Source organism: Hemicordylus capensis, chromosome 2, assembly GCF_027244095.1.
Source record: "Hemicordylus capensis ecotype Gifberg chromosome 2, rHemCap1.1.pri, whole genome shotgun sequence".
NCBI classification, from domain to species: Eukaryota; Metazoa; Chordata; class Lepidosauria; order Squamata; family Cordylidae; genus Hemicordylus; species Hemicordylus capensis.
The window spans coordinates 36,982,960-37,010,820 of NC_069658.1; the positions used below are offsets into that span (position 1 = coordinate 36,982,960).

General features: G+C 42.2%; 1 protein-coding gene across 4 annotated transcripts in view; it reads left to right on the forward strand.

Annotated features, from left to right (window-relative positions):
- MAP3K1 (mitogen-activated protein kinase kinase kinase 1) overlaps positions 1–22,413 on the forward strand; it is a 98,301-nt gene extending 75,888 nt beyond the window's left edge. For all 4 annotated transcript variants that reach the window (XM_053299308.1, XM_053299310.1, XM_053299309.1 and 1 more), the window contains exons 15-20: positions 3,241–3,393; positions 4,620–4,782; positions 9,388–9,519; positions 14,509–14,651; positions 16,653–16,784; positions 19,742–22,413. In XM_053299308.1, coding sequence (XP_053155283.1) covers positions 3,241–3,393; positions 4,620–4,782; positions 9,388–9,519; positions 14,509–14,651; positions 16,653–16,784; positions 19,742–19,891 — 873 coding nt within the window. In that variant the 3' untranslated portion in view covers positions 19,892–22,413. The remainder of the gene's footprint in view (positions 1–3,240; positions 3,394–4,619; positions 4,783–9,387; positions 9,520–14,508; positions 14,652–16,652; positions 16,785–19,741) is intronic.
- Positions 22,414–27,861: the final 5,448 nt, after the last annotated feature.

Below are 27,861 nucleotides of genomic sequence, written 5' to 3' on the forward strand. Positions count from 1 at the left end.
AACCTGATTTTCAGAGTTAGAATTGTGTTCTAAGATCGCCCCATGCTTAGAGGGGAGGCACAGTTTTCAGCCATCTCCCACCCTTTCCTCTGCAGCCACCTCTGTCTCCTGAAAATATTTCCCTGGGGGACCAGCAACCTGTGGGGGCATATTTTTGAGAGGCATAGATGACTATGGCGGAGGGGAGGGGGGATGGCCAAAAATTATCCGTCCCTTCCATGCATGTGTGAAATCATTGCCCGTGTGCAACGTAACTGAGCATGCTCTTACTGAGCATGTCAGGCATAGTAGACTGGTAGCCACATGAGTATGAGATGCTGAAACAATTTGCAGGGGTCACTGTTGAAAATATATTGTAGAGCATACATTGAGAAAATGCAGGAGGAGTTGGGCCCTTGACACAAGGTTTTTCTTAGAGAAGTTTATGGGGAAAGCAGAGTGTGCATTATCTTTCTCCACCTGTCATAAAGCAGCTCTAATGAGGAAGAAAGGGATAGTAAACAGCAGGATTTGTTTATGGCCTTGATAAGACTCAGAAGACAGATCAAACAAAAGTTGAAAGGATTAAAGCAATTAGGACTAGAAATGCTTTCACAACTTCAAATATAACAAGGAAGGTAGCAAATGGGGAGGGAAGCAAAGGAAACTTCACTACATTTTGTTGGCTTGATCCATCACTTTCCTGAGAACCAGTTTACTTGGGAACACAGGTGTACTTTATTCTTTGCCTATGAATAAGTTTGATGTTTTGGTCTTTGAGAAACAAAGGGCAAGTATGTTGAAGCTACATGCCAAGCTCTAATGAAACACATCACTTCATTGTGCTTATAGCAGAATGGTGGGGGGATAGCAGAATAAGCTTATTTCTCATGTTTTAAGGAAACAATGCTATGATTTTAATCATCTGCACATAGTTGATAAAGAATGTATAGTGATAACCTCAGTAGTGATTGACTTGATTAATCATTGAGAGTTAGAAGATAACGGGAGAGTGCTTTTTGAGTGCAAGTTGGAGGTGTATTTGGAAAAGAATAAGTAATACAAGGGTTTTTTTAAATATCCTAAGGCTCAGTTTGTCTTGCTGACAATGTTTTGCCTGGAAGCATGTCACAGGCATATTAAGCCTTGCCGTTTGCATTCCCACTTCTCATAACTGAATTAGGATGTCTTGGGGGCAGGAATATAATAGCCTTTGGTACTTTGGTTATCTCTAGCAGTCAGGTTGCAAAAGCTTCCCACAGGCAACCCCACATGCTGCATAACAAACATCACACATGTTGAAGCAATTAAGGGAGAGTGTCAATTCTGAACTATTTAGTGATCACCTAGTTGCATTCTCTCCAAATGATCTCTTCAAGAGGTTTCCTTGTGCTCTTCTGCTCTATTTTTGTTTATAAGAACTCGATAGTGTTGTCTCCTATTTACTCTGCCTGCACACTACATAGTGCCTTTGGGCTCTTATGGTCAGTCGAGAATGAATCAACATCTCTTGGCCTTTATATAGAAACATAAGAAGCTGCCTTATACCAAGTCAGTCTATTGGTCTATCTGGCTCAGTATTGTCTACACCAGGGTGCACCACTCAAAAGCCCCAGTGGGCCGGAACAACATGACTTGGTGTGCGGGGACCCATATCAGTTTTCAGCCCGTTAATTATTACATTGAAAAGAATTAACAGTATTAATGAAAGCAATTTTTAGCTTCTTGTGGATGTTTCCCACAAGCACCCACAATTTTAACCAAGGATAGTGGCCATAAAATTGGACCTGCAATTTTAACCAAGGTTAGTGACCATAAAATAGGTCCTTCCCCTGCTCAGTCAGTGGGGCCCCTGGAGCACATGCCAACCCGAAACAATGCCAAGTGCTCTCCCCTCCCTAAATTGTGGATCCTTTCAGGCTGCAATCCTAGGCATGCTTACTTGAAAGTAAGTCTCACTGGGGACACCATGGATGGGACAAATTTTTATGCAAACTTGTATAGAATGGAGAGGGCAGAGGATGGTTGCAGTGTTCCCTCTAAGGCAGTGTTTCTCAATGTGTGGGTCCCCAGATGTTATTGGACTTCAACTCCCATAATCCCCAGCCCCAGTGGTCTTTGGTTGGGAATTATGGGAGTTGAAGTCCAATTACATCTGGGGACCCACACGTTGAGAAACCCTGCTCTAAGGCATGTGCATGTGCTCAAATGTTTTTATGTCTGTTCAATTTTCAGTCCCGCTCAGGTTGAATCTTAGGCCCCACTCTGAATGCATGGGCACACACACTGCCTTGATACTACCGCCCAGACCAAAACTCATTCTGCACACAGTTGGAAAAAATTAGAGAGCACTGGATGGCTGCCCTTGGAGAAGAGGGAACTTATTGAAAGAGTGACCCTCTGCCTTTTGGGAGTGGGCTTTGTCTGTGCCTGATGCTGCTGCCACTGTCCCAACCCATTCCATCCATCGCTGCTGTAGCTCTCATTGGTCTATCGCTGCCACATTCATCTCATCTGATCTCAAGCAGCCAAGTGCATTGAGCTGCTACTGCTTGTCAGTGGGACAAGTCAAGAGCTCTTCATGGCTCCTGCTGTTGCTGCAGGATATTCTTTCTTGGGGACCAGCAAAAAGTTCCCGTGGGTCAGATCTGGTTTCCAAGTCTTAAGTTGTGCGGGCCTGTTCTGCATTGACTGCCAGCAGCCCTTCAAGGTTGCCAGCAGGAATCTTTATTAGCCCTACATGGAGATGCCAGAGAGTGGATGTGGGGCCTTGCGCATGAAAGCAGATGCTCTTCCATTGAGGTTTGGCCCCATCCCCTAAGGGGAATATTTACAGTGCTCACATATAGTCTCCCATCCCAATGCAAACCAAGGTAGACCCTGCTTCTCAAAGGGGGAGATTCATGTTTGCTACCAGAAGATCAGCTCTCTTCCCCTATTCTAAACATTGGCTTTTTCTGATTAAACTTCTAGTTTGAAAATGTTCAAAACTGGTTTAATTTGCAAGCAAAATCCTACAAACAGGTTCTAAAAATCATGAGGTTGTCTTCAGTTTGTTAAAAGAGGGTAGGTTTCATATTTCACCCGGAGGTCCTTGAAAAACCTCTATACCACCCATGAGCACTAAGTCCTAAGAACTGCAGATCTTACTTTTAAAACTTTTTTTATCCTTTTCTTGGTCAGTTACTGGTAATCCTCTCAAAGATTTGTTTTCATGTGGACGTTGCATTCATAGCCCAGTAATTATTGTCTAATTTGCAGACACCAGAGACCCTGCCTGGGCATACCAAAGCAAAGCACCATTACAGGGAAGATATGGAATGGCTTAAAGGTCAACAGATTGGCCTTGGTGCCTTTTCTTCATGTTATCAAGCTCAGGATGTTGGAACTGGAACATTAATGGCAGTGAAACAGGTAAATGCTCCTCAGACGAACATTTTGTAAACTTGAATGCATGGAGAATTGGATCAAGGTGGAGCGAGTATAAATCAATATAGAGTTTGCCCTTTGTTCTGGACATTGATGATTGTCATTGATTCTGGAAATCTTGACACATGGCTTTGCAAATGTAGTTTTTTCTTCTTCCTCAAAACATTTATGGTTTTTCTTTCAGAGGACTAGTGAAATCAGTTTTTCAGTAAGATAATCCTATTTGATTAATCTGATTGTACAGTCCATCTTTTCTCTGCCTTCAAAGGAGGGAATTTGTCATTTGAGTGTTTGTCCTAGACAGTATTTTCAAGAGTAGTTGCTTTGTATGTGTATGATCTCTGGAAGGCTCTCCTGTTGCATGAATGTGTTTTACCAAGCAAACACCTGCCCTGCCCAGTTTCATGTGAAAAGGCAGGGAAGAGCTTGGACTGTGTGTGAGAGTGTATGTGGTGCATAATTAAAGCAGTTGCATATGTGGGCAGTTTCACATGTGGGCAGTTTCACACAAGTGTGTTCCTACACATGTTTCCTCTTCTCAAACTGTATACAGCAGCACCACCACCACCAACAAATATTTATATACTGCTTTTCAACAAAAGTTTCCAAAGCGGTTTACATAGAGAAATAATAAATAAATAGGATGGATCCCTGTCCCCAAAGGGCTCAGAATCTAAAAGAAATGCAACAGTCACTGGAGGTACTGTGCTGGGGGTGGATAGGGCCAGTTACTCTCCCCCTGCTAAATAAAGAGAATCACCACGGTAAAAGGTGCCTCTTTGCCCAGTTAGCAGGGGCTAACTAACACCACTTTAAAAGAGAGTCATGAGTGCTTGATTGGCTTTTTACATGTTGATGTGAAGTTAACACTAAGCTAGAGTGTTTTAGTGTTTTATTTTAACTTTTGTAAGCTTCCCTGAATGTTGTTTTGATAGTAGAAAAGTGAAGCATAAATATTTACATTAATAAGAGGCAGCAGAAGAAATGAGCAGCTGATATATGGGAGAGCAGAAACAGAAATTTGGCTTACTTGGTAGAGTTGGGCATTCTGTCATGTGTCCAATCTCTTGCATGCTGCTATTCAACATGGTGTCTAGCGTCGGCTACAATGATGCCATCTAGCTATTTCTACTTCTGTGAGGAGGCAATTATTACTCTGTGAGAGCAGGCAATTATTGAAGCAAAATCTGACTCTGGTGTGTGTAAAACAGGTGACATATGTCAGGAATACATCATCTGAACAGGAAGAGGTGGTAGAGGCTCTGAGGGAGGAGATAAGGATGATGAGTCATCTGAATCACCCTAATATCATTCGAATGTTGGGTGCTACGTGTGAAAAAAGCAACTACAATCTCTTTATAGAATGGATGGCAGGTATGTATGCACCAAGAAGAGCCTTCTGCCGCGCTCTGCATATGGCTCCACATTTATAGATGTACAAAGAAGATCCTGTCATCATCGTAGTCATCCTTCTGTTCCTAACTTTGCCAACTCTGATAGTAGAGTTAGGAAGCTTAAAGGATGGTAATGGTAATTGAAGGTTTCTGGACCTGTGACATCAGCAGACACTGGGTGGACTAGTCCCCTCCCCCCCTCTCCCCCCCCCCCCACATTGACTTGCTTGTTTAGAAACCTTTAGCTTTAACTGGCAAGTGGGTAATGTGCATTCCATGTTGCCAATTCAAGAATGTCTATAGACTTGCCCTGTACCTTAGTGTAACCTGACTGCGTCTTCTGGGACTTTAGTTCCCCAGTAATTATGGAAACTATCCTGCATCACTCCCATTGTAAAGAGAGAGTGTACAGGAAATATATTGGGCAGACATCTGTGCTAATGGGAATGAACAGAAATTAGAGGCTTGACAGAAACTTACTTGCAAGTTCTAAGAACAAAGAGATTGGTTTTGTGTGGACAGCTTTGAATTGATTAACTGTAAATGCTGCCCCTGCTTTTCAGTTTTTCAGTTCTTTAATCACTGTCTGCCTCTTCTGCTTTTGTTGCTTCTAATTTGTAGACCACCCCAAACTTCAGTCTCTGGACGGTTTACAACAACAGAAAACAAATTAAGACAAAAATGAATACCTTAGAACAATTTAAAACCACAGTCCAATTAGAGAGCTTGGGTGAAAAAATAAGTCTTTAAATGCTTTTTAAAAAGTTGTCAGAGATGGGGAGGCTCTTCTTTCAGCAGGGAGCACATTCCAGAGTCTTGGGGCAGCAACACAGAAGGCCCATCCCTGTGTAGACACCAGATGAGCTAGTGGCAACTGCAAACAAACCTCTCTGGATGATCTCAATGGGCAATGGGGCTCATGGAAAAGACATTACCTTAAATACCCAGCGTGGTGTAGTGGTTAGAGTGCTGGACTAGGACCGGGGAGACCCGAGTTCAAATCCCCATTCAGCCATGAAACTAGCTGGGTGACTCTGGGCCAGTGACTTCTCTCTCAGCCTAACCTACTTCACAAGGTTGTCGTGAAAGAGAAACTCAAATATGTAGTACACCGCTCTGGGCTCCTTGGAGGAGGAGCGGGATTAAATGTAGTAGTAGTAGTAGTAATAATAAATAATTAATAACAACAACAACCAGCACCTTTTTATTTTGCCTGGAAACCTGTGGGTAGCCAGTGTAGTTCTTTCAACACAGGAGTAACGTGGTCTCTCCAAGATGACCCAGAGACCAGCCTGGCTGCCGCATTCTATACCAACTACAGTTTCTGGACTATGTGCAAAGGCAGCCCTACCAACAGAAGTCCTAGTCTGTCCCTGGTCCCCAAACTTAAGTACACACATTCGATGTGGTCAGACACTTCAACAGGTATCTTGGTAAGGGAGATGTTGTTCTTATAGACCACAGCCACTCCACCTCCCCACCCACATCCCCTCACCTACACCTCAACAAAGTACCCTGGATGGAGTAGCTGGGAGTAGACCAGGCCACCAGCCTCCCCCAACCAGTCTCTGTGACACATACCAGTTGGTCCCTTCATCCATAATCAGATCATGGATGATTTCTGATATATTCTGGACTGACCTGGCATGGCAAAGGAGCAAGTTGATGCTCCATGGGTAGTTGGCACTGCTCTCCAAGGTCAAAGAGCTGGCAGAACAGCTGGAAGGGGAATCAGCTATTAATTTTTTTTATTTCCCTTCTGCTGTAATGGCCAAATGATTTGCCAACATTACTTCTTCTATTCCCCACCACCACTGAAATAGCCACCCCAGAATCCATGGATATGCCCCCTGTCTTGCCATCTCCAGACAAGCCTAAACTCATTATAAACTAATCTCATCTTAGACTCAGAAGCTTTCTGAACAGCAACTTCAGCTTCTAAAACTATAACATAAAATACCCACCCACTACTACAACACAACCAGGAAACACACACACGTAAATTCCTGGGCCAGGGGGACTTGCCCTCACTATTGCCTGAAGTGGCTCCCCCAAAGGGGCAACCCCCTTTGGTATTGCCCCTTCGGTGGCAACCTCACCTGTGGTGGGCCCATCGCCACAGGCAGCATTCCTATACAGGCCCAGAATTGATGAGTCTGGGCAAGTGGCACTTGAGAACTTCTGACTCACCCTTAGCCCTAGTCCTGTACAAACTCCCCAGTGAGCATCAGCAGCCACAGTCCCACAGATCAGATCACCCCCTAGGCAGGCAGCAGCAGACAGAAATGCAGGTTCTCACCTTGAGCCATCTGGGAAGCAGTTCTATATTCAAATTGTCAACTTCCTCAGTCACAGTCTGGGCAACCTAGTATAAAGTCCCCATAAGCAAGCTGCTTTCACCTTTTTCTGGCCAGGACACATTTTATTGGTTCCTTGGAAATTATCAAATTCAAATTTTTAAAGAATTTCTTGAGCTGGGAATGCTCCTGGCATCCAGGGGTTATGTCCTTTGGATTTGTGGTATATAACCAATGGTGAATCTTTTACCACCACCAAAGCTTGAGCTCTCTCCATCTTCCCTCTCTTAATCCCTGCTTTTAAACTTCAGTTTTCAGAAACCTACACTCTCCTCCTTTCCTTTTCCTCAAAACCTTCCTCATATACAAATAAAGTATTCACAAGAGCATCAAAAACCCCACTCACTAACACTAATATCCTAACATTCCAGTAGGTGTTGTAGTTGACCTTCCAGGCAATGCAAATTATAGCTGGCCAAGAATCCCAGCATCGCCTCCAATTTGTTAGAATTTTTTATTACTAATATTCCCTGGTAGCCAAATTTTAGCTATCGGGTTATTGGGTCCTGACCACCTGCTTGCCCACTGCCCAGAAAATGAAGCATGCTCTCCAGAAGTCAAGTCAACATTTTATTTCGATTACGTTTAGGATAGGTTAGAAGAGCTAATCTTAAAAAATATAATCATATTAAAGAATTCAGTAGGGATCTTACCACTCCTGCCGAATCAGTCTGCAAATCAGTCTCAGCAACACAAAGGATAGAATCCAAAATAGACACTCAATGAAGAATCAAAAAGAGACTATAGCCAGAGCTTTAGGAGGAAAAATTGCTAGGAAAAATTGAGAAGGAGGGGAAAGTCTCCCAAAAGGGAAGAAACAATCCCCGAAAGGGGAGAAAAGTCCCAAAATCAAAACCATAGCATAAACTCTTATAGTGCCTTTTCTCAGGGGAAGGTCTTAGCCTCCCAAGGGGGTGGTTTTGGGGTACTTGTTAAGTTTTGGTAGGCCAATTCTGATCAGAAGACACCACCCCCATCTTAATCAGAAAGATGTCATTTTAGAAAATAATTAAAAATTATTATTGCCTTTTGTGCAAAAAAATATGAATTGCTGACTGTTGTATCGTTTGCAGAAATATATCAGGATTAGGTAACTTCACCAATCAGTTGACTAGGACCAGATGGCCAACTCTTAGCCAACATTCAGCCAATCAAACTTCCCTTATACATAAAGCTTGTCAAATCAATTTTCAAAATAATCTCTCAGCAGTAGGCCCGTATGAACAGACATAATCAAGCAAAATCTTGCTTGATTAAAAGCAATAGAAGCCCCTTATATGATTAAAATATTGTGATAAAGTGACTACATGAGATAACATAAACCTATGGGGTATGGGTGTATGTTTCCAAACATACATTCGGTGTGTGTTGCTAGGTTCTAAAAACATTTGTTTACAAGTTGGAAGGAAGTTATGATTGATTTTTCCCCTGTTGCACCAGAGTTATTGGCCATAACATAAATGTGTATAGGTGCAACAGTCATGCACGTAGCCCTGTCAAACAATTGACCTTTACCCACATCAGCGAATCAGCAGGGAAGAGAATACATGTAGAGCCCATCAGCACTGTTGCTAATTAGCTAAGATGGCTCCCTGTGCCATTTGCATGTGTGTCCTTATTCAGTAAGGGTTCTGCTCATGTTTATGACCCCAGAGGGACCATGAAAGTGTATTAAGTGAGCAGTAGGTATTGTCTGCTTCCATCTGTTTTACTATTCAAAGCATTACTTCGGACAAGAATGGTTACTCTTTATATGCTTTAGTAGCTCCAGACAGAAAGTGATATGTGGAAGGAAGCTAATGAGGCGTTAAGATGTGAAGTGTATTTGTATAACTATTTGCATTAACAGCCATTAATTAAATGTTGGATTTTAATGGAATGTGAAGAACTTCATTATGAGGTGTTAAGTCTAGCAGAATAGAACACAAGCATATGAGAGATATTTAATTATCAAGGGACAAAACAGTTTACAATATAAAGTAGATCTTTATTTAAACCCTCAGTATCAAGTTTAGATAAAATACTGCTTTTTACTGTGCCTTTAAACAGAAATATGTTAAAATAAAATATATATCTATTGTGCTTAGTGCATGTACCGTACCTTTTTGTATGATGACTATCAAATGTTGCAGTTCTTTACAGTTACTAGAATGTAGTGATAGTTAAAACTAGAGTTCCATCATGAGGAGTTCTAATGTTAGCTAAAATATATTCCTTTTACCTTCCAGGGGGATCCGTTGCTCATTTGTTAAGCAAATATGGAGCCTTTAAAGAGTCTGTGGTTACAAACTACATAGAACAGTTGCTTCGTGGCCTTGCTTATCTGCATGAGAATCAGATCATTCACAGAGATGTCAAAGGTAGGAACAGTGTTATCATAGCTGGGCAAACAAAGATTGGCCTCTAATTTTGTGTGCTCTCTAATTCAAGGAAAGTATTCTCAATTGGCTCAACCTTTGTTTAGAAGCTGCCTTTCATATAGGCACTTCTGTGGTCTTCAGAAGTACAGAGAAACTGAGATTTTCCAGACTAATTGGAAGGTCAGTCCAGATTAGATGATTGTCTAGAAAATCAAGGCAAAAGGCACATTGTCACTGAAATAAGTTTTCACAACACAAACCTGCAGCTTTTGGAACATAAAAGGATATGGACAACAAAAAGAGTTTCTATACTACCACACATAACCGTTTTGGGACATGGAAAGTGATATTTCTGCGCATAATTACACAGCATATGCCTGAGATATAAGTTGAGGGTAGAATGAGGAAGCAAAATGGGCAAACAACTGGTTCTGTGAACCCTGTCTGGAAAATCTGGAATATCGGGGTCTGGAAAATCAACATTTTCTCGTACTTGTACTCCATTGCATTGGCTTAGCTCAGGCCTGCTCAACTTAGGCCCCCCAGCTGTTTTTGGACTACAACTCACATAATCCCCAGCCACATTGGCCAGTAGCCAGGGATTATGGGAGTTGTAGGCCAACATCTGCAGGAAGGCTGAAGTTGAGCAGGCCTGGCTTAGCTTGAGGTGCAGATTGTTTAAAAGGCACACTGTGCTGATTTTCTGGAGTATTGCATTACGATGTGGATGGTATGAAAGTAGCCCAGCAACTCCCAAAAGATTATTGTGACTGTGTTTAGAAGAAAGCGTTCCTGATATCTGTTCTCATGGTACTGAGGATGATAGATCTTGTTTGTCTGTTATTTGGTTTTCAGTGAAGAATGGTATCTTTGAGTGGGTCATTCCTTCCACTCACTCTGATGGACAAATCATGCTTGCTATATGCTCAACTGGTGAAGGAGAATCCACTCAGTTCTGGTCTTCCTTGAGCTCAGCTCTTTTTTCCATCAGAGCCTCAAGCCTGTTCTTTCTATTCCTTCCTCCTTTCTATCCCTTCCTCCCCTACATTAATCAGGGCAGGAAGTGGAATCAGATATGTTTTTGGCTAATTTACCAGAGTTTTCCAACTTTCTTGGATATTCTGGAGAGCCTGTTTTAGGCAGCCATTCAGCTAGGCCAGTGGTCTTCACTATATTTTAAACAGGGGCCACTTTGGCCAAAAAATAAATTTTTAAAAAATCTCATTTCTTACAGCACTGGCCTCTCCCAGTTCTGGGAAGGGGGCCTTTAAGAAAAACAGAGCCCTGTTCAGCCTCAGGAGTATCTTGGAAGATGTGAACAGTGCTAGGAAGTGTAGCCATCTCAACACTTTCTCCATGTGGTTCTATGGGGAAAATGCTGGGAAGGACTACATTTCCCAGCATTTCATGTGTGCCTTCCAAGATGGTACTGGGGCTTGAAAGGGCTCTGTTTCCTTTTTAAGGAACCCCTTTAAAAGGTGGGGTGAGATATTCATTTTTGGCCAAAGCTTTGCACAGGCCTGACAACTAGGTAGCCACACTTAGAGCCAGTGGGAGTTGCCACTGGCTCCTAGGTCTTGCTATGATAGAACACTGGCCTGGGCCATGACTTTAAAAATATCTCGACTTGGCACTAGCGGCTGCCAGGCCCTAATCTCATCAGAGCACCCAGGAGCAAACCAGTTCCTCCCAGGCTGCGTGGCCTCTGTGAGAATACTCCATGTGCGGGGGTGGGACAAATTCAGAGCCCAGTGTTGGGAAGGAGTATGGGTGGAATGGAAACAACTGGCCTGAGGCTTTTATGGAAAACAGTAGGAACCGGTTCCATGAATCTCTAGTGCCTTCAGAACAGGCAGGACTAGAAGTGGTGGAGTCTGCCTCTCCACTCCCCTACAGGTGAAACTCGGAAAATTAGAATATCGTGCAAAAGTCCATTAATTTCAGTAATGCAAATTAAAAGGTGAAACTGATATATGAGACAGATGCATTACATGCAAAGCGAGAGAAGTCAAGCCTTAATTTGTTATAATTGTGTTGATCATGGCGTACAGCTCATGAAAATCCCAAATCCACAATCTCAGAAAATTAGAATATTACATGGAACCAAGAAGACAAGGATTGTAGAATAGAACAATATCGGACCTCTGAAAAGTATAAGCATGCATATGTATTCAGTACTTGGTTTGGGCCCCTTTTGCAGCAATTACTGCCTCAATGCGGCGTGGCATGGATGCTATCAGCCTGTGGCACTGATGAGGTATTATGGAAGACCAGGATGCTTCATTAGCGGCCTTCAGCAATTCTGCATTGTTTGGTCTCATGTCTCTCATCCTTCTCTTGGCAATGCCCCATAGATTCTCTGTGGGGTCAGGTCAGGCGAGTTTGCTGGCCAATCAAGCACAGTACACTGTATACTTTTCAGAGGTCCGATATTGTTCTATTCTTCAATCCTTGTCTTCTTGGTTCCATGTAATATTCTAATTTTCTGAGATTGTGGATTTGGGGTTTTCATGAGCTGTACGCCATGATCATCACAATTATAACAAATTAAGGCTTGACTTATCTCGCTTTGCATGTAATGCATGTGTCTCATATATCAGTTTCACCTTTTAATTTGCATTACTGATATTAATAGACTTTTGCACGATATTCTAATTTTCCGAGTTTCACCTGTATATAATATGCTTGATTTGCCATGGCTCTACCTGTTGGAGCAAATGGGAGGAGTAATCCACTCAAGGATACCATCCATCCACTGAAGAAAACGAACACTGCTAACTGGGCAAAGAGGCACTTTTTAAATGTGATGATTCTCTTTATTTAACAGGGGGAGAGTAACTGGCCCTATCCACCCCCCAGCACAGTACCTGCAGTGACTGTTGCTGGTGTCTATCTTTATATTTCTTTTTAGATTGTGAGCCCTTTGGGGACAGGGGTCCATCTTGTTTCTTTGTTTATTGCATTTTTATACAGCCACATCCAAAGGCTCTGGGTAGTGCGTTAGTTAGTTAGTTAGTTAGTTTTCTATGTAAACTGCGTTGAAAACTTTTGTTGAGAAGTATATATAAATATTTGTTGTTGTTGTAAGTCCAGTCTTCTTCTTTGATCCTGAACACAGCCAGAAGGATTATAGTCTACTTACTGTCTTGGTCTTGCTTACACCTGATGCTTCTTAATGTGGGGAGGCCACCATCAATTGAATTGGATGGCATAACTTGATTTCCTACTCCATGAATGAACTTTTGCAAGCTCCCCTGCTCTTTCATGTATGGGCAGAGAGGAGAGAGCACATTTGCTCTTTAGCTTGAAGTTAACTCAGACGTCTTCCTTGCATAAAAACTTGGAAACGCAAGCCACAGTTAAAGTTAAACAAATAGGAAACCATGGTTTGATCTTAGGAACTTAAAAAGCTGCTATATACCAAGTCAGACCATTGGTCCATCTAGCTCAGTTTTGTCTACACAGACTGGCAGTGGCACCTCCATGGTTGCAGGCAGGAGTCTCTCTCAGCCCTATCTTGGAGGTGCCAGGGAGGGAGCTTGGAACCTTCTGCATGCAAGCACACTGGTGCTCCTCCCAGAACTGCTCCCATTTTACAGTAGGGATGTATACAGAACCAGTGGGGGGTGGCTCAAAGGTGTGTGGGGGGTACCTTTAAGGGCGGTGGCAGGTCCTCTTAGCCTTCCTGCCATGTTTCCCCTGCTGATGCTGCAAGTTAAAATATTCCGGCGAGGTGGCAGCGTACCTCCCTGTTGCCCCATTCTCTTGTCAGACTGGAAGTACCTGGAGTGTGCTCGCACATGTTGCGCTTGCTTGTGCTCATGCACACTGGTCACTTCCGGTCCGATGAGGGAATGGGGCGGCAGGGAGGTACGCTGCTGCACATCTGAACCCTTTTAAATTGCAGCGCCGGCGGGAGGGGTAAGAGCACCTCCCTCTGCCCTTAAAGGTATCCCCCCACCCTCCGCCGCCTTCAAACAGGCCAAACCGCCAGTCATTCATGCGCATCCCTATCTTACAGTGCTCACCCATGTAATCTCCCATTCAAATGCAGACCCTGCTTAGGAGGTGAGAACTCATGCTTGCTACCACAAGACCAGCTCTCCTCCCATGGTTTGTTTCCCTTATCTGTGATTTGAATTAAGAGTTAGTTTGTAACTAAGAACTCTAGTTAACTTCAGTCTGAAGTAAAAACTCTCTCTCTCTCTCTCCTCTTACCCAGAGCAGGAGGGCATGAGTCCATGGCTCATGGGGCTTGTTTACATTGCAGGAACCATGCTTTCCCATTACGTTTGTACTGGGTCATGGATTGCAAAAATAACCAATAAAATCTTTAGCAGTATTGATACCAAAAGCACTGTGGTACCTCTCTTACGTAGAAACTGATTTATTGTAGCATTACTTTTTTAGTCAGTGTCCAACCTACAAAATAATTTGCTCCAGTAAACTAGGTGGGTGTCTACAGTGCCATGGCACTTCCTTTATGTTCTCTAGGAGGAGATGGTTAGAAATTTTATTTCGGAGCAACAGGATGAAAATTTATTGTGGTATACATTCAAATGTATGTCAAAATATAGTCTGCAATAGCTCCTGTAACTAAATCATAGGAATACAGGAATCTGCCTTATTCCTAGTCTGACCATTGGTCTGTCTAGTTTAGCATTTGTCTGTACTGACTGGCAGCAGCTCTCCAAGGTTTTACGCAAGAGTCTTTCCCAGACCTACCTGGAGATGTCTGAGATTGAGCTTGGGACTACCTGCGTGCAAAGCAGATGCTCTACCACAGAACTGTGGCCCTCAAGCTTTAAATCATTGCAAAATAAAACTATTTCTCTTCAAGTAGAGCAAAACACACTATTTGTTAACAAGATCCAAAGTCTTCAGTGGTCTTTTTCAATGTCTGGGATGCATTTTTCTGTAAAGACTCCAGTTTCTGCATTGTTAAACACATAGAATGTCAACTAATTGCCTTTTTAATGGTGTTGACAGGTGCTAATTTGCTGATTGACAGCACAGGCCATAGATTAAGAATTGCTGATTTTGGAGCTGCAGCAAGATTGGCATCTAAAGGAACTGGTGCTGGAGAGTTTCAAGGACAGTTGTTGGGGACCATTGCATTTATGGCACCTGAGGTAAGAATCCACTATTGCTACTTACTTTACTTACTTACTTAATTCATTCATTAATTCATTCATTTATTTATTTAACATATTTTTATACCACCCAAAACTTGCGTCTCTGGGTGGTTCACAACAAAATAAAAGCAGAAAAAGTAAAACATTAGTTAAAACAAAAAGTTTAAAACATTACAACAACAAAATTTTAAAAATAATATTTTAAAACAGCATTAAAACCATTAAAACAATATTAATTAAAACCCTAAAACTTTAGGAAAAGAGTTTTTTTTTTTTAATCCTAGTCACTAACTGCTTCCTCTCCTTTAGCAAAGTAAAATGATACCCTATGGAGTTCAAGTGAGAAGAGCCTGTAGAGTTTTGTTCCTCTTGCCTTTAACAACTATCCAAGTACTAGCAGACACTGCAAATATGCATAATTTAGGGACATAATTCCTTTACATAATCCTGTGATTATGCAACGTGATGTTTCCAACTTCTCTGTCTTTCTCTTCCCCTAGTCTGAAAAGGCTCCTGAAACTTTGCCCTTGCTTCAGGTCTTGCACAGTGTCACACAGGCCCAATAAACAATTAGCCATGGAGCCGTAGGATTGATGGGGGCCACCACTGATCCCCAGGCCTTACAATGAAGAGAACTGGGCAAGAGGGATGTGGGTTGTGATTCCTTCTGCAGGTTGTGTCACATCCCTCTGAAATTGTTTTGCCATCTGTCTCAGAATTTAAAGATTGCTTTGACTCTTGCTTTAATGTCAACAAGAGCAAGCTAGCATTCATTTCATCTCCCTGCTTGTAATTTTTTATTTGTACAGGAGGACCTCAATATTCATGGGGGTTCCATTCTTGGCTGTAATCGTGGATACGGAAACCACAAATATTGAGGCATTGGGGGCTATGGGATTACAGAGGTTATAGGTTCCCAGTTGTCGGGAAAATTGTCAAAAATTGCTGAAAATCGGCCAACTTTGGGGGGGATGCTCCTTACTATGCTTTGCTGCTCCCCCCAAGTTGTGCAGTGCCCCGAATGCCCCCAAATCAGCCAAAAATCACTGTGGTTTTTCCCCTCATTTTTAAAGAACAGAGCCATGTTGAGGGTCTGAGACACAAAATGGCAGCCAGAAATGACCTCCACGGTCATTTCCGGCCATCCCCGACCCGCGGATATGTGAGGTCAATATGCCACCCCCACACCCCCACCCTGAGGTTGGGTGTCTTTTACCCGACTGTGGATACACGAATCCGTGGATATCGATGCCCAACTGTATTGTTGAAATCTTTTAATTATACCCCACTTTGGGAATCTAACACAGTTGAAAAGTGGGCTAAAATAACCGAAATAAATCGATGTGGGTTGATGTGGACTTTGTCCCACCTTCTTTGCTAAGAAAATTGGCTAGTCACTGATGTGTGAGAACTCTTGTTCCTCAAGTTCAAGCACAATTGAACTACTTTCTACCTTCCATGATTATAGCCAACAGGGTTGCTCTGTGACCCATGGTTTTGGAAACACTGTTTTAGAAAATAGAGTTGGTTTATTCCCAAATTGGCAAGGTATGTTCCTTGTCAGCAAGTTCTTTAAGACAGAATTGCTGGAAATTGTGTGGTGATTTATGTTGGAACAGGACCACTAAAGACCCAGTGACCCTATACTCCCTTTAAAGTATGGTAGATAGTGGAACCCATAGATCTTCAAGAATTTTAGATTTTTTTTAATTTTGTTTTTTAGTACTTTGATTAAAAAAACTTCATATTTTCAGGTTACTGGTTTTTTGCAAATTCATTTTGCTGTAGATACAAACAAGATGTTCCCACTTGCCTGATTGTGCTTTTGTATGTGCTGAACGATTTGTTCATCCTACCATAACCTAACCTTTTGAGTAGTTCTCATAATAAAATATCCATTGAATGTTCTTTGTTAAAGTAGAGACTTATTAAAATATCTGTTATGCTGGTGGTAGAATATTTAGAGAAGTTAAATGTCTTTTTCTTTTTCTCCCTCAGGTGTTGAGAGGCCAACAATATGGTAGGAGCTGTGATGTGTGGAGTGTTGGTTGTGCTGTTATAGAAATGGCTTGTGCTAAACCCCCCTGGAACGCAGAGAAACATTCCAATCACCTTGCTTTGATTTTTAAGGTAAGGTGGCATGCAAAGGGATACCTTCAAAGCTCTTCTGAGAGCTATCCGCTGGGGACTTCTCCCACACAAGTATCATTGAAATGAACAGGAGTTGCACAATAAGGCTTGGGTAACCTTATTTCAGGAGACCATGGGAAGAGAGAAATTCCCAGTACCTTACTAGATCATGCCCTTATGGGGATTAACACGCACACACATTATTACTGCATTGGGCCCTATTGTGTTTAAGCTCCCTCCACTCCCAATTTTATTTTATTACAATATTTCTACCCTGTTCAATAGGGATGTGCACAGAACCAGTCCAGAGGCCATGTTGGAGGCCTCCGAACCAGTTTGGAATTGGGCCAGTCCGGCGGGGGTGTGTGTGTGTCTAGCTTTAAGGGCGGGGGGGTAGTACTTACCCCTCCTGCCGCTTTTCCCCCTCCGGCACTCCACTTTGGAGCAAAGTTTTTGGGGTGGCAGCATTCCTCCCTGCTGTCTCTGCCCCTGTCGTTGTCCAGGAAAAGCGGAAGTTACTTCTGTGCATGCGCCCATTGCGGCGCGCATGCGTCCATTGCCACACGCGCCACAAAGTCACACGTTGCGTGCACAGCACGCAACGTGTGACTTGTGCGGTGTGCGTGTGCGGCGACAGACACACGTGTGCCGCAATGGGTGCATGCGTGGAAGTAACTTCCGCTTTTTCTGGACAATGACAGGGCAGAGGCGGCAGGGAGGATCGCTGCCACCCCAATAACTTTGCTCCAAAGTGGAGCGCCGGAGGGGGAAAAGCGGCTGGAGGGGTAAGTACTATCCCCCCCGCCCTTAAAGCTAGACACCCCCCAGTTCCGGACCGTGCTTCTGTGGTTCCGTGCACATCCCTACCCTGCAATGAGGCAGTTAATAGAACTAAAACATTAGACACAATAAAATTATCAGATTATCATTATCACATTGCAAGCGGAGACTGCAAGTAAAAGCCAGTTAGCCAAAGGGAGATGTAAGTGTGGTCACTAGACATGTTAGACACACTGATAAAATCTCTACTTGGCATCCATACACCAACATGGAGGGGACCAGCAGACCCACCCCCATGTGCCCCAAACAGCATTCTGCAATCTGGGTGCCATGTAGAAATCCCAGTCCTGTGTATCTAACCAGTATAAAAATATTTTAAATAAATAAATGGAAAGGTGTGAAACATACAATAGGAGCAGTGATGTGGTGATACAAGACATTACCATCCTACCAATTTCAAAAACACCACAGCTTCATAATATCCTAATCTTATTAAAATTTGTCCCTTTTGGATACAGTTAAGTCTGTTCATTGGCATGATCATGTAGGGTGAATATTTTCAGGCCCACTTCTTTTAGGATTCTATTTTCATAGGTTCACAAATAGATTCTTCTGTTTAAACAGCTCATCATTGTGGTGTTGTATAAGTGCACTTAAATTTCCACTGTCACCAGTTATACAATGAAGCCTCTGTAACTCTGTTGGTTTCTTTACCCTGATAATGTGGCTTTGCATATGTGAGAAGGATTTTTTACAGAAATCACCGTCAGATGTCTTTTAAAACAAAACAAAACAAGAAGACAATTTATTTAAAGATGTTTTCTGAGGTTTGTTTGTTTCACTGCTGATTAGCAGGGCTGAAATCTTGCTTGGTTACAAAGTTGATGATTTGAACTTCCACAGCACTTAGTTACTTTACACACAATATATAAGGCTTTTCGCATTTGAACCCAGTTCATTCCCAGAAGTGTATTTCACAACACAGTCTTTATTACAGACTGTTGTAATAACCCAGTCCTTTATTTTTTAGACTCTTATCCTTTGAGTCTGAGAACAACTCCTCCTTGAGACTTTTCCTACCCAGACCCAAATCCCCATGCTAATTGAACTTCACTTCCAACCTGCCACTCTCTAGCTGTCTCTTATGATTGACAGCTCCAAAGAGTTCTAAGCCAATTTGCATAAAAGTAGCCCTGCACCTCTTCATCACAATCATAAATATCAGAAGGGAGGAAATGTGGAAATAGAGAATGAGTCTTGAGGCGGCAAGTAGAACTGAAGCCTGATTTTCATGATCTAGCTGCTGATCCAGTTTCTGTTAGTCAGACCCTGAATAGTGCTATAGTTAGTTCAGCAACAACTTTGTGCTTTAGGAGAGGTTAGTCTTTCAAAATGTGGACAAGTGGCATAAAAAAACCCGTCCAGTTTTTTCAGTGTTATTTATATGTACAGTATTTAACACACACCCCTGCCGCGCCTGCCCCCCCAAGAATACATTTTAAACAAAAGCATATCTGGAAATTTGTCCTAAAAAGATAAGGAGGGAATCCAAAGACACAGCAGAATCTTTAGAGACAGTGAGTTCTGGGAGAATTTTTGAATTCTGAGAACAATTTTTCAGCAAGCAACGCCGTGCTAACTCAGACTTCTAAATACCAATGTATTGCAGATCTGAAGCATTTATAATAAGCATTGAACTGTGCCATCTTTAATGTGAAATCCTTTTCAAACCTGAGTTAGCAAGGTGTTACTGTGTTGAAGAATTCTACCAGTTTGAAGAGGCAAATGCCCTGATTCGACTTACAAGAAGACACAAATATTCATAGGAATCACACAGATCCGAAATCACAACAGACTTTGTGCTAAACACATGTAGTGTGGTGTTCCATTTGTTCTGTGCATGTGTGCCATAAGACATGAAATTAAACCATTACAAAATCAGTCTGAGAATGACTGGCATCACTGGAGGCAGTATATCCACACCATAACTTGATGTGCGAGAAATGTAAATCTTACAAAAATTGAAGGCAAATACATTGCAAGCTGTGCAGACTATGGTGCATGCAATATAATCAAGATGTCCTTCATTACAGACTGAAGAGCATTGCTCTAGTCTGCATCTGATATCTTGGGAGCTCCTTGGAGAGTGACTCCTGTCTTTTCTGTTCTCTCTGCAGATTGCCAGTGCAACTACAGCTCCATCAATCCCGCCACATCTGTCTCCAGGCTTAAGGGATGTGGCGCTTCGGTGTTTGGAGCTTCAACCTCAGGACAGACCCCCAGCGAGGGAGCTGCTGAAACACCCTGTCTTCCGCACTACGTGGTAGTTAGCTATGTGAACGTGGGGATACACTGAACGTGATGCTACTGAATCTAGAACAGTGCTGGTCTTCCTGTGCAGTTTTGCACGGCAGTATGTATTAACTGCTCTGCTGGCCTTAATTATACATTTTGAGGACACGAGGCCAGCAGAGGGCCTGTACTTAAGTATGTGACTGACAAATCGCAATCTTTACCTAAGCTCAGTATGCAACATTTCACAGATCATGCAGAAATATGTAAACTGTGCCTTTCTTAAAGATCTGGCTCTTGGTGAACAGGAAAGCAATTGCTCTTTTAAATCTGCATGATTTTTCAGTGGAAGAAGTGATGATTTTATTTTATTTTGGAGCACTTTTTCAGCAATATTAGCAGCTGAGGGGCTCAGAAGCCATTTTTAAAAACTGCAATCACTGTTCCATTTCACACCATGCAAATGTCCGCAGTATGAGCTCTGCAACCCAGTTTAACTTGTTTTCATCACTGGTCATAAAAAAAAAAAAGTTCAGTGTCTGTGCATTATGATTTCACGAAGCTTGTTCTTGAGTGGAGAAAGAAATGTTGGATAGTTTTGAAACCACATTTTGCCTTCCTAAGAGTCACTGTACATGGCAGTTGTGGTTCACTGTGCATTTACTGCTAGCCTTGTAACTTCCCTTTGGAAGCTATGGTTCTGTGCTTTCATTTTATCCTTTGTTTCTTATTCAGGGAAAAAATGATCTTTTAAAAACATACCCAGAATAGCTAGAACTAGGTTCAAGCTAAATATTGCTGGATGGCTTCTTGGTGTACAAGACTGTGATACAGACTGAAATCTGGAATAAAGTGCTGTCCTCAAGTCAGTGTTTCAGACAAGATACTGGACAGGGAAATATGTAATTGTTTTGAAGAACAGAACTTGTAACCAAGGGTCAAATTAATGGTTAGGTTTTGGAGCCTCTGTCATGTAAACATTCTCTTGGTAAAGTGATGTAGAAAAGTTTTGTGTCAAGCCTGCTGCCACCCAGCTCCCATTTTAGTCAGCTTTTAATGGGAGCTGAAGCTTTAAATCATTCTTTACTCTCAATTTAGCACTGCATTCATGTCCACTGTTGATATGTTTTGCCTGCTGTTTTCCTTCTGCCATACATCTATCTGTTTACAGTTGCAAATGCTAATTATGTAATTGGGTGATTTTTTTTTCTTTTTCTTTTAAAAAAACCCTAATTTTAAAATAAATTTTACAGAAAAATGAACTTGGGGTGGGGGACAGACCTCCTCAAACATAATGTGAAGAAATGCTTCACCAGGAGTGCAAAACTACTTTTTAGCATATATGTCTTTTAATTGTTTTATGATGGTTTTAAGGACAGATCTTTAGATTCTGATGCATGGAATATTGAAGGAAAATGGCAGCTGTTCTTTTGCTTTTTGAGTCATTTTGAGATAAATTACTGATTGTGTTTAATCAACTTTGTTAAATAACTGTTCAAGTTTTAACTCTTCAGAAGCCAGTTGAATTATTGACCGGAAATTGGTTATACTCAAAGACTCAGGACAAACTAAATAAGCTATAGTACTGTACATTATTAACAATGTACAACTTGCAAATTGGAAGCAAAACAAGTGAAAAGTTTACAGCAATGATCATGCTAGCATTAACTAAAAGCAATGTCATTAAATGTGGATGTGTATTTCTTCTTGAAATACTATATTCCTTTGCTTTTTGAAGATTGGCAGACTTTGAAGAGTTAAAATCGAAATGTGAAGTTTGGTAGCTCTGTTTTTGTATTTGACTTCTGTTTCTTGACAGTTTAGAATTCTTCATTATTCTAATCAGATCATTTCCAAGTCTCTCTTGTGTGCAAGCTTTAAAGGATGCACTCTTGCCAATTCATGTACTGGAAAATCAGTTGTCAGATTAATGCATTTCTGACAAAAATGTCAATTGTATAAACTGATGAACCTCAGCTAATCAGTATTACCTTTTTAGATCACCATGTCTACCACAAATCAAACTCAAACTGCCTCTAGGTGTCTAAATGCATCGTTTGAGTTTGTTTGCATTTCCCTCAGCTTGCTGGTAATTGTGGTGTTTTTTTTTAATGCAGATGTGATGTAATCTTATTTTCTTTGGATCAAAGCTGGACTGAAAATTGTATTGTGTAATTATTTTTGTGTTCTTAATGTTATTTGGTACCTAAGTTGTAAATAACGTCTACTGCTGTTTATTCCAGTTTCTACTACCTCAGGTGTCCTATAGATTTTCTTCTACCAAAGTTCACTTTCACATTGAAATTATATTTGCTATGTGACTGATTCCTAAGACTTCCAGGGCTTAAGGGCTAACTTCTATTAGCACCTTACTGTGCAAGTAAATTTTAAAGATCTCTGGGTTAAGAAAATTTGGCTTCATTATATCCTTTGTTATTTTAAATATATCAAGATATTTTAATTAAAAGTTTTTACCCCGTTGAACCAATTTTATAGTATAATTTGTACCTATTTTGGTGGTTTTGTCTTTATAGTAAATAAAAGATTTTGGACAAAAGTTGTCCTTGTTTATGGCAGTGAGCAGAGGTTAACACTTCTTGGCATTCATGAACTTGTATATTCTTCCCTACATTGTCTGCAGCAGACACAGCAAGCAATTACATTACCCAGCTTTTCTCCTCGCTTCTTGTCATCCAGTGGTCCAGGCTCTGGAGTGCTCTCCCTCTCTGTCCACCAATAAGATGGTGCTTCCAAAGAAAGATCTGGCCTAGAGTCTGGAAGGATCAAGAGGCACTTCCCACCTCCTCCCTGGAGTCAGTCTTTTATCTGCTGCCTCAGTTGCAGATTCATATGTGCTGTTGGCTATTTATATAGTTTGGGAAACGCCTGTAAATAAGCATTCCTTTAATCCCCGTCCCGATCTTCAATTTCTTGACAGTGTAAACCCTTCATATTTAGAATTGGGCAGACTGACCAAATAGTGTTCTACATATCTGCTGAATAGGTACTTGCTTTAAGCAACGCCCCAACTATGTCCCAAGTTTCTAATCTGATAGTATGGGGATGACTACAGGCACAAATAGGTGTTGTATGAGCCCAGTTCAAGGAAGAGAGATTTTGTACACACTATGGTAAATTGTGCCCTACAGGTTTATAAAGGCAAAGGGCTTGTAGAAACTGGCTTGTGTGACTGAGAGATCTTTTCCCTCGTACCTTTTCATACAACAGCCCTCTCAAGACATGGGTGGAGGGATGGGGAGACACTGTACTCATCTTGCAAAGGGCAGATTTGCACTTTACCATTTGCAATAACACTATTCTCTCCCTCCCTCCCTCCCTCCCCGCCCCTCCAATATACAGACTGAAGATGCGTTGTGAGGGATCTCAGAAATGATGTCCATGCTTTTTATGTTGGTCCTGATAAAGGTGTACTATGCTCTTGTCACTCTTGGATTCCTGCTAGACAGTCTTCTTCCCTTATGTTTGTGGCTCATGTTCTTTTGAAGTGTAACTGACACTGCCTCCTATTCAGAGTATGAAATCAGATCTGCAAGACCTGATGTAAAGTGGAATTGTGAAGCCCTCTGCTTACCACTGTTGGGAGTTGTAAATGCCAATATGTTGAGTAGTTCAGCAAAAGTGCATAATGTTTTGTCATTATCCTGTACTGAATTCTCAGGAAATATATAGGTTAGATGAAGACCCCCTAGATTTTATGCTTTAGATTGATCATAGCTTTATTATCTTTTTTCCAATTCAGTGACCTAAAGAAGTCACCCACCATTTTTGTGGTAGTGTTTTACTGTTACCATTTCTATATTTTCTAACCTTGAAGCACAGAGAAATCTCTGATTACTACAGGAGTATACATCCTTTGACTATCTAAAGCATCTATATCTGTAGCTCAATGGAAGAGCATATGGCTTACATACAGAAGGTCCCAGGTTCAATCCCTGGCATGTCCAAGCAGGGCTGAAACTACTTGCCAAGAAATTTAGGACTGACAAAAGTAATTTTTCACACAATGTATAATCAACCTATGGAATTCTCTGCCACAAGATGTGGTGACAGCCAACAGCCTCAATGTCTTTAAGAGGGGGGTTAGATAAATTCATAGTGGATAGGTCTATCAATGACTCCTATTAATACAATTTACAATACAATTTATATACTGCTTTTTTTTAAAAAAAGTTCCCAAGATGGTTTACATAGATAAATAAAAATTGCTTTCTTTCCCCAAAGGGCTTACAATCTAAAAAAGAAACATAAGATAGACAGCAGCAACAGCCACTGGAGGGATGCTGTACTGTGGACGGATAGGGCCAGTTGCTCTTCCCCTGCTAAATAAAGAGAATCACCACTTTAAAAAGGTACTTCTTTGCTCATCAGTGGAGTAGTCTGAGGACTATATGCCGCATCCAGCCTCAGAAGCAAAATGCTTCTACTAGGGATGTGCAAATTGATTTGGGTACAAATTGATTTGTACCCGAATCTAGCTGATTCGGGTGCTTTGTAGACAAAACAAATCACCCCTGTGGTCCATTGGCTACATTTGGGTACAAATCGAATAGTGCCTGATTCTAATCCATTCAAGATTCGGATCCCTCCTATTAATTCCCCCAGATTACCAGCGTTTTTTTTTTTTATTTTAAGCTAAGCTCTAGCCCTTGTAGAAATGGAGTTATGGAGCAAAATGTGTGGCCACTATTTTTCAAAGTGTTTGGATTCTTTGGTGTGTAGTAACTTTTCTTCAATGAATCCCCATCAGGATTCATTACACGTTCTGTTACTGTACTATTGTATTTTAATTATGCATTGTTTTAATTATACTGTAAACAGCTTTAAGATTATTTTAATGAAAAGTGGTATATAAACTCAACGATCAGTCAATAAACTTTCCCCCATGCCCCTCCACCTTCCCTGTGGCCGCCGCCTCAGTGTGTCTTTAAAGGTAAAAGGGGGAACTTCCACCCACCCATCCCACACCCCTTGTAAAGGGGAATCCTTGCCTGATTCCCCTTTACAAGTATGGCTGTTGAGCCCTCAAGCCGGCAAAATTGCCAGACCAGGCTCAGGCTCATTCAAACCAAACCAAGCCACCTGGGGTGACTCGAATCTGGTCTTAATTTGAACCAAATCAGACTGGCCATTTCTGTGCGCATCCTTCGTGTGAAACAGGATGCTGGACTAGATAGGCCTTGGGCCTGATCCAGCAGGGCTGTTCTTATGAAAAAGACTTCTGCCTGAAACCTTGATGAGCCTCAGCAAGTCTGTATAGACAATACTGAGCTAGGTGAACTGAAAGTGTGTGTGTCCCTGATCACTGCACTAGAACTGCAGTAATGCACTTTTAACATCGCTTTTTCGAAGGCATGTAAAACTCAGGCCATGTAATTACATGGAGAAGCCAAAAGATGGCAGTAAAGTAACAAAGAAGCCTTATGAGTGTTGAAAGCCTTTGAAAGTACTATACTCTTCCACTTCATGGCACATTTAGTCCCCACACCAACTTTTAGTGAAGTGGGACTTCCCAGGCATGCTGATTTGTGGAAAGGCCTTAAAACTAGTTTGTCTGCAATTACATTAATCTCTTAAATCTGTACTAGGACGTGGTACAACTGCGTGCCAGTGTGCTGGGTTTTGTAGCATGGAGAAAGTTTAAGCACAAATGAAATATGTAGGAAAGTGTTCATGTGCTTCAAGATCAAACAAAATAATGGTTTTTTATTGTATTTATTTAATATATTTTAATATCACCCAAAACTTGCATCTCTGGGCGGTTTACAGTTAAAATAATTTAAAACATTAAAACAATTAAATCATTAACATTAAAATCATTTAAAACCAACATTAAAAATTAAAACCATAAATCTGATAAAAAGCCTGGGTTGAATAAATGTCCAGTGCCTTTTTAAAAGTTGCTAGATATGGGGAGGCTCCTATTTCAACAGGGAGTGCATTCCAAAGTCCAGGGGCAGCAACGGAGAAGGCCTGTTCCTGAGTAGCTGCCAAATGGGCTGGCTGGAACAGCAGACGGACCTCTCCAGATGATCTTAACAGGTGGTGGGGCTCATGGTGAAGAAGACGTTCTCTTAAATATCCAGGGCCTAAGCTGTTTAGGGCTTTATAGGTAATAACCAGCACCTTGTATTTTGCCTGGAAACGTGTCAGCAGCCAGTGTAGTTCTTTCAACACAGGAGTAATATGGTCTCTCCTAGATGACCCCGAGACCAACCTGGCTGCCGCATTCTGGACCAACTGCAGTTTCCGGACTACATACAAAGGCAGCCCCACATACAGTGCATTGCAGTAATTCAGTCTAGAGGTTACCAGCATATGATCCACCGTTTTGAGGTCGTTCATCTCAAGAAACAGATGCAGCTGGCGTATCAGCTGAAGCTGATAAAAAGCACTTCTGGCCACTGCTTCAACCTGAGACACCAGGGAGAAGTTCAGATCCCAAAGCACCCCCAGACTGCATACCGGTTCCTTCCGGGGGAGTGTGACCCCATTCAGAACCAGCAGATCAAAATCATCTCCTGAGTTCCAACCCCGCACTTATCTGGATTCAGCCTCAGTTTGTTATCCCTCATCCATCCCATCACTATCTCCAGACAGGCATTTAGGGAGGTTATGCCTTCTCCTGATGATGCTGATATGGAGAAATAGATTTGGGTGTCATCAGCATATTGATAACACCCTGCACCAAATCTCCTGATGATCTCTCCCAGGGGTTTCATGTAGATGTTAAACAACATCGGAGACAATATGGAAATGTTGAATTTGGAAAAACAACAGTTTCCAAGGGGCACCATCTGGAATCTGCCTGTGAGGTAGAAGTGGAACCACTGCAAAGCATTGCCTCCCACCCCCAATCCCCTCAGACGTTCCAGAAGGATACTATGGTCAACAGTATTGAAAGCTGCGGAGGGATCCAAAAGGACCAACAGAGTCACACTCCCTCTGTAATTCCCAATTGGAGATCATCCATCAGGCTGACCAAGGCAATCTCCACCCTATAGCCCACCCAAAAGCCAGTCTGAATGAAATTGGTCTTTCTGCAAAAAAAAAAAAAAAGGGGGGGGGGTCCTTAATGAAATAACAGTGGCTGACATTCATTGCAGTGTAACTCTGGCATTAGGGACCTGCTTGAGCTGCTGTGCATGTGAATCACACAAACATAATAAGCTGCCTTATACCGATTCAGACTGTTGTCCCATCTAGCTCAGTATTGTTGACACTGATTAGATTGGCAGTGGCTTCTCCAAGGTTTCAGGCAGGGCAGGAGTCTTTCCCAACCCTACCTGGAGATGCCAGGGATTCAAACTGACTTGACACATGTAAAGCAGATGTGTTACAGGTGGCATACATGGGTTTCCCATCCAGGCACTTACCACAGCAAGTGTGTAAAAACAGCCCTTGCACACTAGCACAGTGCCTACTTTCTTGGGAAACAATAGAAATAGTCCACGGCACAACTGCAAGCAGGGCTGTCCTGTTCACAAGTACAAGTATTGCTTCTTGTAAACACCGCCGGGGCTTCTTTCTACACATGCAGCTACCCTGGTGGGTCCCTAACACCAGAGGCACTCTTAGCCACAGACCTTGGAGATCTGATCTGTGGCTTCCTGTCTTGGGGTGGGGGGCTCTCCAGAGCCCCGCTGCTGCTGGTGGCAAGATGGGGTGTGGCAGCAGTGTGGGTGGGGAGCAAGGAAAAAGTCCCCCCCTTTACATTTCTTTTTAAAGCCACTGTGCGGCAGCAACCGTACTTGCACGGAGGAGGAGGGGAGAGTTTCCCTTTACCTAAATATTTTCCTTGACCCAGGGAGGGTGGGATGGGGTGCAGTGGTGGCTGCAGGGAGGGGGGGTTAAGAAGTGAGAGCTCCCCCTTTTACCGGGAGGGGCGGGCAGTGAGCTCCTTCCAGCTCCCCAGTCTCCTTCCAAGTGACTGAACGGGCCTCTCATCTCTCGGCTTCCTCCACATGGAGGAAGGCTGGGAACAGGC